At 45.2% G+C, this 14,023-nt stretch overlaps 6 protein-coding genes across 6 annotated transcripts; 4 read left to right on the forward strand and 2 right to left on the reverse strand.

Moving 5' to 3' along the window:
* Nucleotides 1-5,789: 5,789 nt before the first annotated feature.
* On the reverse strand, nt 5,790-7,175 carry SERLADRAFT_413262 (uncharacterized protein; the record flags this gene model as incomplete). Its single annotated transcript, XM_007314213.1, has 4 exons — nt 5,790-6,304; nt 6,359-6,586; nt 6,643-6,898; nt 6,966-7,175. 4 exons carry the CDS (start codon nt 6,998-7,000, stop codon nt 6,104-6,106), a joined length of 720 nt encoding a protein of 239 aa, XP_007314275.1.
* A 98-nt stretch (nt 7,176-7,273) lies between these two features.
* SERLADRAFT_379714 (uncharacterized protein) lies at nt 7,274-7,698 on the forward strand (the record flags this gene model as incomplete). Its single annotated transcript, XM_007314214.1, has 2 exons — nt 7,274-7,451; nt 7,550-7,698. The coding sequence occupies 2 exons, from the start codon at nt 7,305-7,307 to the stop codon at nt 7,682-7,684; spliced, it is 282 nt and encodes a 93-aa protein (XP_007314276.1).
* Nucleotides 7,699-7,969: 271 nt separating this feature from the next.
* On the forward strand, nt 7,970-9,095 carry SERLADRAFT_458500 (uncharacterized protein; the record flags this gene model as incomplete). The annotated part of the gene is made up of 2 exons (XM_007314215.1): nt 7,970-8,186; nt 8,255-9,095. 2 exons carry the CDS (start codon nt 8,133-8,135, stop codon nt 8,507-8,509), a joined length of 309 nt encoding a protein of 102 aa, XP_007314277.1.
* Nucleotides 9,096-11,349: 2,254 nt separating this feature from the next.
* On the forward strand, nt 11,350-12,365 carry SERLADRAFT_458505 (uncharacterized protein; the record flags this gene model as incomplete). The annotated part of the gene is made up of 1 exon (XM_007314216.1): nt 11,350-12,365. One exon carries the CDS (start codon nt 11,719-11,721, stop codon nt 11,920-11,922), a length of 204 nt encoding a protein of 67 aa, XP_007314278.1.
* A 531-nt stretch (nt 12,366-12,896) lies between these two features.
* Nucleotides 12,897-13,076, forward strand: SERLADRAFT_379725 (uncharacterized protein; the record flags this gene model as incomplete). The annotated part of the gene is made up of 1 exon (XM_007314217.1): nt 12,897-13,076. The coding sequence occupies one exon, from the start codon at nt 12,897-12,899 to the stop codon at nt 13,074-13,076; it is 180 nt and encodes a 59-aa protein (XP_007314279.1).
* A 109-nt stretch (nt 13,077-13,185) lies between these two features.
* Nucleotides 13,186-13,720, reverse strand: SERLADRAFT_379727 (uncharacterized protein; the record flags this gene model as incomplete). The annotated part of the gene is given in 2 exon segments (XM_007314218.1): nt 13,186-13,370; nt 13,384-13,720. The coding sequence occupies 1 exon segment, from the start codon at nt 13,564-13,566 to the stop codon at nt 13,390-13,392; it is 177 nt and encodes a 58-aa protein (XP_007314280.1).
* Nucleotides 13,721-14,023: the final 303 nt, after the last annotated feature.

Genomic DNA, 14,023 nt, shown 5'->3' on the forward strand with positions numbered 1-14,023 from the left:
GGTGGTGGACCGGTGGCTCCAGTTTCTTTTTTTCAGCAGAACATTCATTTACAGTGCGATTATTTTTGATTTTTGAATCATTTTTATGGACACATATTTTTTTAGAATGCCTGACTGACAATAAAGGAACTGTGTTGATACTGATATTGTTTTGCTTTATCATTTTTTTACTGCATCTTCTCATGACATCACAATTTTCTTGCCCTCTTTCTGTTATTGGACTTTATTTTATGGCTGTACAAACCTGTGACATTACTTACACAGCATTCATTGTTTTATCTCTTTTCTTCCCTTATTTTGACAATCTTATCCTGTACTACCTACGCAGGATTTGTCAGCATACATTCCTTCCTTCATGTTCTTTCTCATTCTTTTTGCACAGCTATACTGTGCATAGCCTACCTTTTTTGTACTATAAAAACCCCTGTATTTTACCTTGTAAAAAAACAACAAGAACTCCAATCCAGACTTTTTCTCTAATCTCAAGTCCACTCCTTACTGCTACTTGTGATCCAGTGTGGTCACAACACTTCCCACTGCTACCACTGTTAACTGCTGTCATCGTCACTCATCACTTTTGAAAGTCATTGTCATCCCTTTCGATTAGAGTCCTTCTGAGCACTACAGTTCGTGCATCAGGAGCCTGCTATCACTGGGAAACTCGTTATCTCGTCATTCTCAAACCTACCTTGTGCTACGATTAGCAAGGTAGTGCTCATCTATACTCGTCACTAAGCCCCTATCTTCTATAAATTCAACTATCCCTCCTCCTGAAAACCCACACTCATACATCTTTGGGTTTTACTTTGAAGGATCTTTATACGTACCACCCCACGAACAACCAGACCACTCCACTTTTCTAGGAGGCAAAGCCCATACACAAGTTCCGTGGAATCTGGGAGGATTGTGTGTTAGTTTGTTTTTGTGTGTGGTTTTCTAACAGCAGTTCTCATCATCAACAGCGGTAATGGTTTTATTGGTGGGTATGAATACCACTTCTTTGGAGAAGCGATCTACTACCACCATTACTGAATTATACCCATTTGACTCAGGCAGATCCGTCGTGAAATCAACCGATATATCCTGCCAGGGACCAGCTGGTATCGGATTTGGCATAAGTTTATCGGCCGGCGGTTGGTGAGAATTGTGAGAATTCTTAGTTTCTGGAGATCAACTCCATTGTTCGTTGCCACCCTGGGTGCCCAGCCACTGGAGTGTCATGATGTCTATCTATTGCCTTGATCCTTGCGGACTCAGACACATAGATTTTGTCTTTAAAATGGAAGAGCCCGTCTTCCCATAAATAGTTTTCATTGCCATCAAGGTGTGCCTTCTTTTCTGAGGAGATGTCTTTCTTGAAGATTTCCAGAAGATTGGAATCCTGCCTGATTCTAACATTGGCAACCCTTGATTGGTCTATCAGGGTAACACCTTTGTTGACATCTTCAATGCCGTTGGCATGATCCTCTCTTCTGGACAAAGTGTTCGCTTTCCCCATAGAGCTTCCAGGCTTATGAATTAATTTATAATTAAACCTTGACAAGTACACCGCATAGCGGGCCTGTCTTCGGTTCAAGTCTCAGGCCGTCATAAAATACTCCAGATTTTTATGATCGGTCCAAATTTCAAATTGGTGTCTAACACCTTCTAAGTAGTGCCGCCAGTGCTCTAAGGCTCTAATAATGGCCAGCATCTCTTTGTCGTAAATTTGATAGTTGCGCTCTGTAGGCGACAAACTATGTGATAAATAGGCACAAGGCCTGTTAGTTTTGGTGATTCTGCACCTTTGTGCTAACTATATATTTTCATTCCTTTCTCTATCTATTCTTCTATCATTCACTATTGATTGTGTTCTCTATTATTTCGCCTTTGTGGCTGCTTTGTTTACCTTTGTTTACAAAACTTCGGACAGTACTGCAGAGTCCAGTGCTTCCTATTCTCTAGTTACTCACATTGGACTCTAGGTACCGTATACCTGTTATACTCTCTAATAATAGAGTTACTCACATTGGACTCTAGTTCCAGTCCCTGATTGCTCTCAGCAAGTGGCTAGACACTTCCTTCAAGCTTTGTTCTTAATACATTGCGTTCCAGCAGCTCCACTGCATGTTCATTACCAAGACCCCCTTGGATGGAGAGGGCCAGGAACCGGGTTACGAAATCATCCATCCTCATGTTGCCTTGTTTGAAGGAACGGATTTGCTGACGCGCCCAGTCATGCTCAGCTTGCGGCTTGAAATATTTTTCGATCTCTACTTTGAGATTGTCCCAGGTGGGCCACACTCCTGCGGTGTAGCACTCCTGAAGTCTTACTTGGGTGTATCAACCCGCCACAGGTCCTTTTAGTTGAGATAGCACCGCAGTGGCTACCTCAAAGTCATCGGCAAATGCGTCCCAGTTTGCCTTAACCCAAATCTGGAGTTTGATCCACCATTCGGCAAATTGCGCTCTGTCTCCCTCGAAGGTGCCAGGGTCAGTGACGACTTTGACTTTCTTATTGAACTTTTTCTCTACCAAGGGGGTTGCTGCAGGGGGGTTTGCCTGTAGCTCAGCGAGTTGCATAGTTAATGCCTGAATCTGCGCACGCATGTTGTGCAGCAGACTGTTGATATCCGGTTGCGACAACATGTCAACTTATTCTCTTTGGTAATGTAAAAAAAAAGGTAACTGGGGGTCCCCACTTGCTATCTGCGGATCAACCTCTTCCCAGCTGAGTATCGGATCTCAATCTCCGACTACCCACACTATAGTATTTGAAATTGTATATATAAAGTATTTGTATGAAACCCTGGTCCGAACGGTTGTCAGGGGGTGGTCCGCTTGTTAAGCTGTCAACCCTTCTCCAGACTGGCGGAGGCAAGTGCCCGGCCTGGTCAGAGGAAAGAGAAAGTGGAGTTTTGTATGTAAATTCTAATCAACAGTGGTTCCACACCGACTGCTGAGCTAAATACTCCCCTTAACGCTGGGGGCCGCATATTGAAGGTATTGGTTCTTCTCCCAAAGCACTACAAGGCCGTCGCTAGGAGCGCACCTATCTGCTATGCAGGATATTGCCAACCAATAACCAAATCTCCTTCACCCTGGAGTCCGGGTGCCCAGTGGGACTTTTGCACAATGTGCGAGAGAGTAGAGGAGCGAGTCCTAATGTAACAACCAAGAGTTAGTTACTCTGGCGCACACAGGAACACACTATAAAGGTAGTGGATGGGGAGTGATTACCCCTTAGGCTGCAGAGAGTTTGTTGGTTAACAACAGGAGGACTCGCTAAGGAGTCTCCTGGATCTATTGGGGTATATATACTAATACAGAGTGTTTGTACTTATGTACTGTACAGTTGATAAAGTCAGTGGCTGATGATGTCATGGGGTCTAGCCCGCATGACCAGCTCCACTGTGTGAGAGAGTTGTATCTAAAATAAGAAGAAGGCAATGCGGCGCGAGAAAGAGGAGTTTGAACAAAAGGGGAAGTGCCGCGCACCATGTGTGAAAGCTAAAGTATACAAGGTTAAAGCGGAGAATGAAAATGAAGGAAAGGTCCGAAAATTGTGTTATCGTAACAAGTACTGCAAAAAAACTCGAAAATAATGCCTGAAAATGTAACACCAGGAATCTCTTCAATCCACCATGGAAGCTGCTAGTTTCTAGATGTATAGTCAGTAAACAAAATGTAGATAGTAAATCAATATGTGTACCTTTTATTCTGACCTCTCTGTATAAACCTGGAATAAAATCAGAACAATTTTAGGCTAGAGAGAGAACAAACAAACCTGTTTTCCGTACACTGCCAATTTGTTCCAATACTGCATGAATTGTCACTGGTGCCATTAAGCTGGATTGTTTGCACACTATTTGATAGCACAGAAATTCCTGTAAAAATTGATCAGAAATAATTGCTTGGGGGATCAAATGTTACGATAACACAATTTCCGGACATCTCCTTTCCTTTTATTCTCCGTTTTAACTTTATACTTTAAATTGCCACGCGGCATTTCCCTTTCTCGCGCCGCGTTGCCTTTCTTTTACTTTTAGACTTAAACTCTCTCACGCAGTGGAGCTGGCCATACGGGCTAGGCCCTATGACATCATCAGCCACTGCCTTCATCAACTGTATAGTACACATGTACAAACAAACTGTAGTAGTATATAAACCACAATAGATCCAGGAGACTCCTCAGCGAGTCCTCCTGTTGTATACCAACTAACTCACTGCAGCCCAAGGGGTACCCACTCCCCATCTTCCACTACCTTTATAGTGTGTTCCTGTGTGCGCCAGAGTAACTAACTCTTGGTTGTTACATCAAAAGTTGACATTGGTGTGAAAGCCTTTGTTGGCACTATTCATTTGCTAGGTGGTTTCAGTAGTGGGGGAATAATTGGTACCAGTGGTGTATGTGAGGACACCTCACCACAGCTGCTTGTGGTTTGGCATTTGGGAACCATCAAAGCTGGGATGAGGGAGTCAATGTGAAGATTTGAGGTGATGGTAAGGAACAGGGTGACGGTAGAACCATTGGTGGTATATATAACAGTATACTGGTATGATGACGCATATAGCTAATGACTGATACTCTAAATATCTGTTTGAGTCTATAAAAATATGCAAGAAAGCAAGAAAGCGACAATCAATATATTATGTGCAACACCAATCTTGATTATGGATCTTATGCAGCATTCCTTACATGCCAATGAGTCACTTGATCACTAATTTCCATGATATGTTGTCGTTTGTCTATATATTTACATGTTTACATTATTTCAAGCTTTTTCCATATTTCTAGATAGCTTTTCACTGGGCATCATGATGATGGTGTAATGACAACAAACATTTAGATAAGATTTGGAATAACTCAGCTGGCAGGATAAGGGTTGAATATAAGGAAGATACGAGTTTGATATGTTTCATAACAAATGCTTAGGATCAATGATAATGCAACTTAGAGTGGATCCTTGGATAATTTTATAAATATTATCTACCGGTTATTCTATTTATGTTGCCTGCCTTGAGCATGATCATTTTGTAAATATTTTCTATATAACATATGAGACAGTAGTACAATGATTTTACTGAAAATTCCAGACTCAAAGCTGTGAGGACAGGCAAATGATATTAGAGATTATATTTTAAAATTTTGCTTCATATTTTCCTTAGATATAATTGGTATATTTTTACAAATAAATCACTGTAAGATCACACTGCAAGTCTAGCTATTATAAGTCGATCCCCACAGTGTTTGTCGTTGAGCAGTTTTTTTCTTGGAATACATGTTGAACTTTGCATGCCCCTCCCCACACTCCATTCTTTGATTGAAACTTGATCTCTCAATATCACACATTATTGATTACGGGTCTTGAGCTGTCATGTATCTCTATATGTCCTGAAAGTGTGTATATGACAATATATTTTTGTTTGGCTCTCAATCCTGTCAAGATGCTCGTGATCAATTCACAATCTTAATTAAGCTGTCGGTGATCATTAATCATTATTTGCATATCTACAAAATAATCCTTTACAGTTTATCGGCCTTCGAACAAAAATTGACTGAGTTTAATATCGGTGTCCAAAATCGAACCGTAACCAAATGACCACTGTACATTAGCAACATTGATACCTTATCTTTCAATTGAGAGGTTGCATTGTCCAGAAAGCATCTGACTGGGACTTCTGGGATTGCAGTGCCCAGACCACTCATGACAAGTATCACGCCGCTGTTCCAGCTTACCCATGTGGTAAGCACCACTGGCACTCGATGTTTGTTTGGGAATTGTTGAGTACAATGTTGAGTGAGAACACCTCAACCTCACGTGCAATGTGGCTAACCAGCACGCGCTCAGATATGTCCGCACTGCCTTGAGGTTGAGGTGAGCTTGGGGAAGTATTTAATAAATGTATTATCATACAAACTCCCCCTCGTCAGGGTACACTACATAGATCATATGAAGTAGAAAATCAACCATTGTATCAAGCTGTATGCGTACGAGGGCAGGACAGTGTCAAGGAGCTATCATGATGTGGACTTGATGATATGATTGGTCTGGGATATGACGGAGGACAGTATTGCCAGGCTGTGTATATGCCCAACGTACATCTCCGTAACTCATTGTATTCACCAAGGAATCTCGTTCCCCCGATAGCCAAAGAACTTTCCAGCACAATCAGGCGTAGCACCCGATACATGCTTCAATATCCCAGATACAGATTCATGAGGCTCCAGCATCGCACCAGGACCTCCCATCTCAGTCTTGACCCATCCAGGATCAACAACGAAAGGGATCAGATCTGGTTTTTCTCGCGCTTGCTTATAAGTCTGTCCGTAGATGTCAGCCTACTGGAACTAAGTAAAGAGAAAGCGGGTACGTACCAGCATATTGAGAGCACATTTACTGATGCTGTAGCTCGTGGCCTTGGGCCCATGGTTACTCTGGATGCTAGCCAATCCGCTCGTCATATTTACAACGACTTTCCGAGTGCTCTTCTCAATAGCAGGATATAAAGCACGCGAGATAAGTGCAGGGCCAATGACATTTGACGTTATACTTTTCAGCAGGTCTTCAGGTGAAAAATTGAATGCGAAATCTGCTCCGAGATTCTATTTATACGACCATCTACTTCATTGAGCGAAATGAATGAAACAAGAGAACATACGATTCCGGCATTGTTGAACACATAGTCGAGGCCCTTGCCATTCAATAACTTCAATACTTCCTTCGCGCCGCTTTCTATGGATGCCGCGTCTGCAACGTCAAGTTGGACTATATGCAGTGTTCCCTTTACCCCAGCAGACGATTTCAGTGCATGCAGACCAGTAGCAGTAGCTGGGGAGCGACATGTCGCAAAAACGGTGGTAGTAGGAGAGGTTAAGAGTTGTTTCGTCATTTCCAAGCCAATGCCACGGGAAGCACTATCGTCGGACACAGCGAATCAATCTCTAGAATATACAACAGATAACGAAACGACGTAAAGCTCACCCTGTGATAAACCAAGTTCCTGTGAAGTCAGACATACTGCTGCTAGAGATTGCGTTCAAATGAAAGGGGTCGATGAGATAGAGGTTCGTACGAAGATTCTTGCACTTCCGTTACATTTGTAGATATATATATGGTTTCTCTCTATCTCATTGTCGGAAGCCCGATACGAACGATGGGTGCGAAAGGCCAAAAAATAAGAGATCAAGCAGGTTTATCGGGGCTTTGTCGGAGATATCCCGCAACAGTACCGTGACCACTTCAGAGGGGTTTTACCACGTGGTTCAAACGACTTGAAAGCCTTCATAGAGATAGAGACAACTTCATCAGAGGCAACTAGAAATGCTTGAAATGCGATTTGTAACGACGTTCGGCTGTTGGCTGATGCGCCCTGAGGGACCTGACATCGGAGTCTGCTGTACAGGGACACAAGCTCGGATGAAACCACATGCCCTAGTTAAGCACTGGCTATGGAACAACATCGTTAGCCTGTCGAACTTCAAGCTTCAGTATACTACATGGATTGAAACTAGCGACTTGAGAACACCAAGCGTTTTGGACTAAAGGTAGCTGGAGAAGACGCTCACCAAGTGACCTCGCTCCACCATCTTTTTCCGACTTTGCCACGGTTACACTCACAAAGGCAGAATAGCTCATCAGCAAACTTCCAAACTAATAATTTTCGTTCAACTTGGCCTGAACAGGGAATGATTAATGAGTAATGATTGGGATCTGTGTAAAACTGGCGGACTGCGGATTCATCAAGATGGACGCGTGTTTGGATATCAAACAAAGAAAAACATACAAAGGCATCAGCCTCGCTGTGCGCGAAAGCATCTTGAAACAGTTTACTTTGTGTTCCTAAAAAAGCTGAACCTCCATATAGCTCACTCGCACACGATGGGAATCAACACCCTTGATATAAGTAACTCTTAGATACCCTAGCCAGGATCTAATGATCCCATGGGCACGGTTACTAAGCAATACTGCCCTATGCAAGGTGTCTGTCTCCCTGACAGATCCAGGCTCGGAGCGCCAGGCTTGGTGTCACTGTCAAGTTCATGCCAAAAGGTGTGGATTCAGGACCTGTAGCTTTCTGATGGATCATTCCAGTGGTTCAGCTACATTAGTCACCCCCCAGAACGCGACGTTGACTTGAATTCCTGAAATATGTTACAGGACATACGAGCTGCTAAGGGTTCAATGTATATTTTAATCGAAATGGTACGTGCCTCGTTAACTCCCTGCTTAAACGTGTTCAATTCTAATGGCAAAATTAAAACAAAACCAAGGGACCGCACAAAGCTCACCTGTCCGAGGTCCGTAGATTAGATCATCTACCCCAAACATACCCGTGGACGAGACATCCGTGTCCGACAAGGAAGACCTTCCGTTCTTCCAGTTTCCCGCCAATCACATTTCGCTATTTCTCAGACATCTGTGAGTCATGGGCGTGGTACAGTGACCTAGGCCTCCTGCAAAAGTCGTTTTCTTTTCATCCTTGGGTTCCTGTTCCGCAGCTCACCGTCACCCCATTATTGCAGTAGACCACGATTCGTCATTTTCGTCATGTGTGCGCTCTACGACCACTCATGAAAGCCGTCTACTTCGCTAAATCATTTGGATGGTAAGATGCCGCATGCATACTCACGACGAAACATCATATTGGACGTCCTCCGTGGTCGAAATAGTCTTAAATCTTAAAGTGATGTGCTGTGGCGATCTCATCACGAATACTTCATTTCATATTACCAGTCTGCCTGATTTTCCTGCGGCTCCTCCTAAACTGGTACCGCAAATTTACATGGTTAAGCTTATGAATTACGCTTCCGAATCCTCGAAACCTTACACCAGTACTCGGGACACTCAGTCATGGCTCTTGCCCACGGTGTCTATCGACTCTTATCACATATCATGGTAACTGTATACCTATTCAGTGGACGTTTTGCTGTGCTTCGACATTCTACGATGACACCTGAAGCTGAACGTCGACTCTTCTATTTTTGTTTGCAGAATCAAGGAGGCTCAGAAACTCTATCAGCACCTGGGAACTACTGGAATCCGCGGTATCAAGATATCCCCCTTCTCCCCAGTACATATTTCTGCCACTAAGCAACACTCATGACGCCAATTGGTAAATGCTGGCGCAATGCAATGGATGGCGTCAGCATGTAGCTGATGAAAATCCCGTCGCAGTAGTTGGAATTCTTTGGAAGTCTGTACCACCAGATCGATTATACACGCCAGTATACACGGTCACCTTAGAAATGCGCAGTCATCAATGTACAAAGGCTTTGCCCATACCTCGTCGACATCCTATGTGGCTAATGCTGTGTTGCTGGCATCTGAAACCCGCGGGCACCCTAAACGTGTTTGTATGGGCCACGTTGAGAATAATGGGCGAAGAACAGCCGCTGGGTCGGCCTGCAAACTGACCTTTGATCACGGACGAGTTTGGCCGGGTATGTAAGCTGACTAAGCTCGGCAGGCACCCTGGAAATAGTTGCCTCACGGTGTCCAACCTTTTTAATCGCTGATTGTTGTCGAGTCGCCACAATCCTCTTCTTTCTCTTCCTTTCCGTCTTCATCGAGTCCCCCCCCCTTCCTCTTTCCGGCTTCTTTTCTCTTTTATATAAAGCCTCTGTCAGTCTTTATTCAAGAGTTCAACGAGAAAGCGCCCTCCCTCTTTAAAGCCTCTCACTTGTCAATACATCCCTCGCTTAACAATGTCGTCTTTCAAGAAGTGCCTTGTCTTGTTCTACCTCGCGCTTTCCGCGACCGCTCTTACCACCCCTCATTTCTCCCGCAACGCGTTCAACCACCACCGTGCTGTCGCAGCTCACGCTCAGAGCCCCGCACCAGTTGTTGACCAGGCGATCGCCATCCCGGCCCAGGCCTCTTCGTCGGGCAGACGCAAACGTTCGCTGAACAAGCGCTGCGTAGCTCGTTCAAGCTCAAGCTCAAGCTCGAGTTCTACCAGTGCTTCCCCTGCTCCTTCGTCCAGCGTTGCACCCATTAACGTTGCACCTTCACCGAGCATCGCCTCTTCATCATCATCCGTTGCTGCTCCTACCACATCGTCGCCAGTTGCTCAGCCCACTTCGTCGCCAGCTCCTGCTCCCCAGACGACGAGCACGCCCGCACCTCCTCCCCCTACGACGACCTCAACTCCTCCTCCTCCTGCAACCACCGCCACTCCTACCAGCAGCGCTGCTCCCGTTCAGACCTCTGCGGGTGAGCCTAGCTTCCTGATTGGTACCCAGACTGGTGAAGGTACATCATTTTATTTGATCCTTATTGTTCGGTATCTCACTATATCTGCGTTGGGTAGGTACATACTACGCGACGGGTCTTGGTGCTTGTGGAATCACCAACACTGATACCGATTATATTGCCGCTGTATCACATCTGCTCTTTGATGTTTTCCCGTGAGTACATCAATGGTTGATGTATGAGCGTTTTTCTCAACTTTGGACATTTTCCAGCGGCTATAACGGTGTCAATCCCAACGACAACCCCGTTTGCAACCAGAAGGTGACGGCGAATTGTACGTTCAATGCTTCACTCTCTGCTTTTGAAAAAATTTCTAAAGTCGTTTTAAATAGACCAAGGCAAAAGTGTCACGGTCACCATCACTGACCGCTGCACTGGCTGCGCCATCACTGATCTGGACTTCTCACCATCTGCTTTCAGCCAGTTGGCTGACCAGTCAATCGGTCGTATCGATGGCATGACTTGGGTCTGGGACTCTATTTAAGTAGAGTACCCTCTCCCAAACCAACATCGGTCACTTTGCCCCGTTGGTGACCGTCGCCATGGATGCCCCTAGGCTCTGATCATGGGAGCTCTTTATTGCTTATTTCACTTACACTTTATCATTATTCCCAGCACATAGGATATATTCTCACATCTTCTACCCCCTCCGTTCTGACGCCTGGGCGTTCTCTCGAATCCCAATGCTTGCATCTGGATTAGGGAGCTAGGGAACGGCATCTACTTTTCACTGTCACACCCCTATGGTTTTAAAAATCTTGATATACTCGCTGAGCTAGCTCGGTGCTGGTTGGTTGATGGGGACGGCCAGTTGCATTGGTAGTTTTGGTCGCTTTGCTTGCAGGGCTTTAGTCGCGCTGCAGTTGTTATGTTGTACTTTCGCATGGAATTAAATGGAAATACGTTTAATATCATGATTTGCCTTGCTGAGTGGTCGCTTTCACAATAGCACTGTCATTGCCTCGAGCTGTAGGCAATGCATCTTGTGCCCAGTCGCCAAGGGAGGCCCTGATATCTTGATATGCTGACCTGCCTGATGGGAGCCAGTGCTGTAGTAGTAAGTTATGACAGGAGGGGCCTAGTCAGGCACCGATATGTGCGATTGCGCAGATGATAGACTTTGATCAAGAGGATCAAAAATGATTACAAAGATATAGACTATTGGTAGTAACATTTACATGTGGGTTCCGAATGGTAGAGATTGAGAATCTTCCACTTCCGAATGCGGGAAGACGAGGACAGCAATCGGCTCGAGATAAAGACAGGCATTAACCACAAGTTCCAGTTCGCCGAGATGCGCGAGGCTAGACTGGTTGCATCCTCAAATGGCTGTTCTATGCTGAGGCTGACCTTTACCGAAATGTCAAGAGAGAACTCCGAAGCAGGGCAAGTCGCTCATCTGTAGTATAGAAAGATCCCCAATGCATGGTAAGGCCGAGGGATTGGGGAATGAGTACCTTGTCCGTGGGGGTCATGGGGGGCAATGCTAGTCAGCCAAAAGAACACGACTTACAGGCAGAAACCAAATAAACATAAAACTTGTGCGGTGAGTAATGACACCGCCATGGAGTTAAGCTTAGTTCAAGTTGTGGGGTTAATTTCATCCCGTCGAAACGGTTCTCCGTGTGTGAATGTGGAAACTGCGGATTCTCTCACCAAAGACACGGAGCGCACGGGGTGTGAATGAACCTACAGCCCGCATATAAAGCGTTGGAAGCCTTTATAAGGTGTGCTCTTTGCAAATAGCCCAAGGTGATGCTGCAATGATGCTTTGATGACGGCGAGCTTACCTGCTGACTTCACGCCTGGTTACTGCGGTACCTGGTAGAGGCATCTGGACATGATCATTGTTCAGCGTGGAGGCTGCTGGGAGAGTGGATAGGTGGCTGAGAAGCCGGAGTCCGGGTGTGCCCGATTGGCCGAAACAGAAATTTAGTATGACGTGAAGGTAGTCAAACGGTTGGGGTTGGACTCTTCGTCAAACTTCCACCAAACACCGCATGGTTATATGCGCGATAAGACGCGTCTCTGGCTGACACGAAGAGCGTAATGATGTGTGCTGGGGAGAACACGGGCCAGATGCTAGGTGTACGATAAGCTGGAGCGGACAGCCTTGTGTATGCTGTGGACTGGGATACGGAAAGGGAGCAGATGGAAATGATGCGCCATCAGATATTTGGACATGTTTGTGAGATACGGCGATAGAGTGCCGAGAATGCCGAAACCCCAAGACTATGTAAGTGACGATGTTTGGTGGTAGACTCTCCCCTGCATCTCAAGTACCCCAGAGGATTGTTGGGCGCATCGACCGACTATATAAACTAATCTACAAACGACTGTCCGTCTGCGACTGGGCATCCTCACTGTCTTTCTTACCTTTCTCTTCCTTTCTCAGTTCATATCCTTCGCGCCCTTGCCTCTTCATAAACTTTGTTCCGTGCCCTTTTCCTTGTGTACAAAGTTTAATGGGTGAGCACACGTTCTAGGCGTCTCTTTCCTCTATATCTTCAGCATCCTCCATCCTCGCTCACACTACTTTCCACAGCTACTATCACAATGTCTGCAGTCTCCGCGCCATTCCAGACCTTCCGTCCTGGTTCATACGTGTCTTCACCACTTGCTCCCTCTGCCCGCAACCCTATCAATGCGCAGTCGAGGGTTATGCCAACTCGTACACACAAATTCCCCAGCTCACAGCCTCTCCGTCCTTTCGCTTCTATCTCACAGCCTTTGAAATCCAGTGTCTCGGCCAAGCCAGTAAAACTCATTGAGCCACCGAAGAATTTCAAGACAACCTTCGTCTTGAACTTGACACAGGAGGAATTCAGTAGGCACGATTGAGTGGTCGCAAACGTCGTTGAGGGGAGAACTACGGAATGGAGAAGTCTTATAAGAAACACATCGCAGCATTTCGTCATTTATCGCCGAACAGGTCAAAGCCTCATCCCCAAATTTCATCCAACCTCTGTACATCATCATGTCCGTGCTATCGTTTTTCTAAAATTCGTGTTCATTTCTTGGTCGCTCAAACCTTTCCATTGTTTCATTAGACATACCATATCATTGTCTCTCTAGGCCTTTTAGCTGCTCCAGTAACTTTATAACACGCGTATTTATTATTCCCTTTCTCTTCGCAAAGCTTCTTTTGATATTTTTATATCGTCTTCACCATTCTACGAGGTGGCTTTGCATACACACTTAAATGGAAAGTGGTTTGGTTTGTCTCAGAAACAGCTTGCGTCTTGCGTCTTGTCTTGGGCTTCAAATAGTACTGGCGATCAATCAAATATTGGTCTGGGTTTATCGAGGTTGGCAGGTAGTAATGAGACATCAGATATTCACAGGATGTTTGAAGGCGTCACGAGAATGAATATTTCTCATATGGATTATATCATCTCGGAGCAGTTCCAGATCAATGACTCACGAATATTGACTCTGTCCATAGATGCTCCTCACCATACTACCATTTCCATTTTGGACTGACCATTTTGAACCCCAAGGCCCTTCAATACATCTTCCAGACCTCGGGATATCATTTCCCGAAATATGGTGAATGGGCCACTGGTCTTGTTTGGGCAGAAGGTAAGACGCGTCGGTCGCTCCCTCGATTTTTGACATTGACCTGACATTGTCTCGGGTTCGGTTTTCATTGGTAGGAGGATCACAAGAGACAAGAAAGTCACCTCACCCTCAATTTTGGTTGTCTAGAGTCGAAGGTATTTGTGTCCATATTTCAGAAGCGATGCCGAGCATTGTTCGTTACGAAGAACACTCTCGATTATCTCCCG

This window comes from Serpula lacrymans (genome assembly GCF_000218685.1).
Source record: "Serpula lacrymans var. lacrymans S7.9 unplaced genomic scaffold SERLAscaffold_2, whole genome shotgun sequence".
NCBI lineage: Eukaryota > Fungi > Basidiomycota > Agaricomycetes > Boletales > Serpulaceae > Serpula > Serpula lacrymans.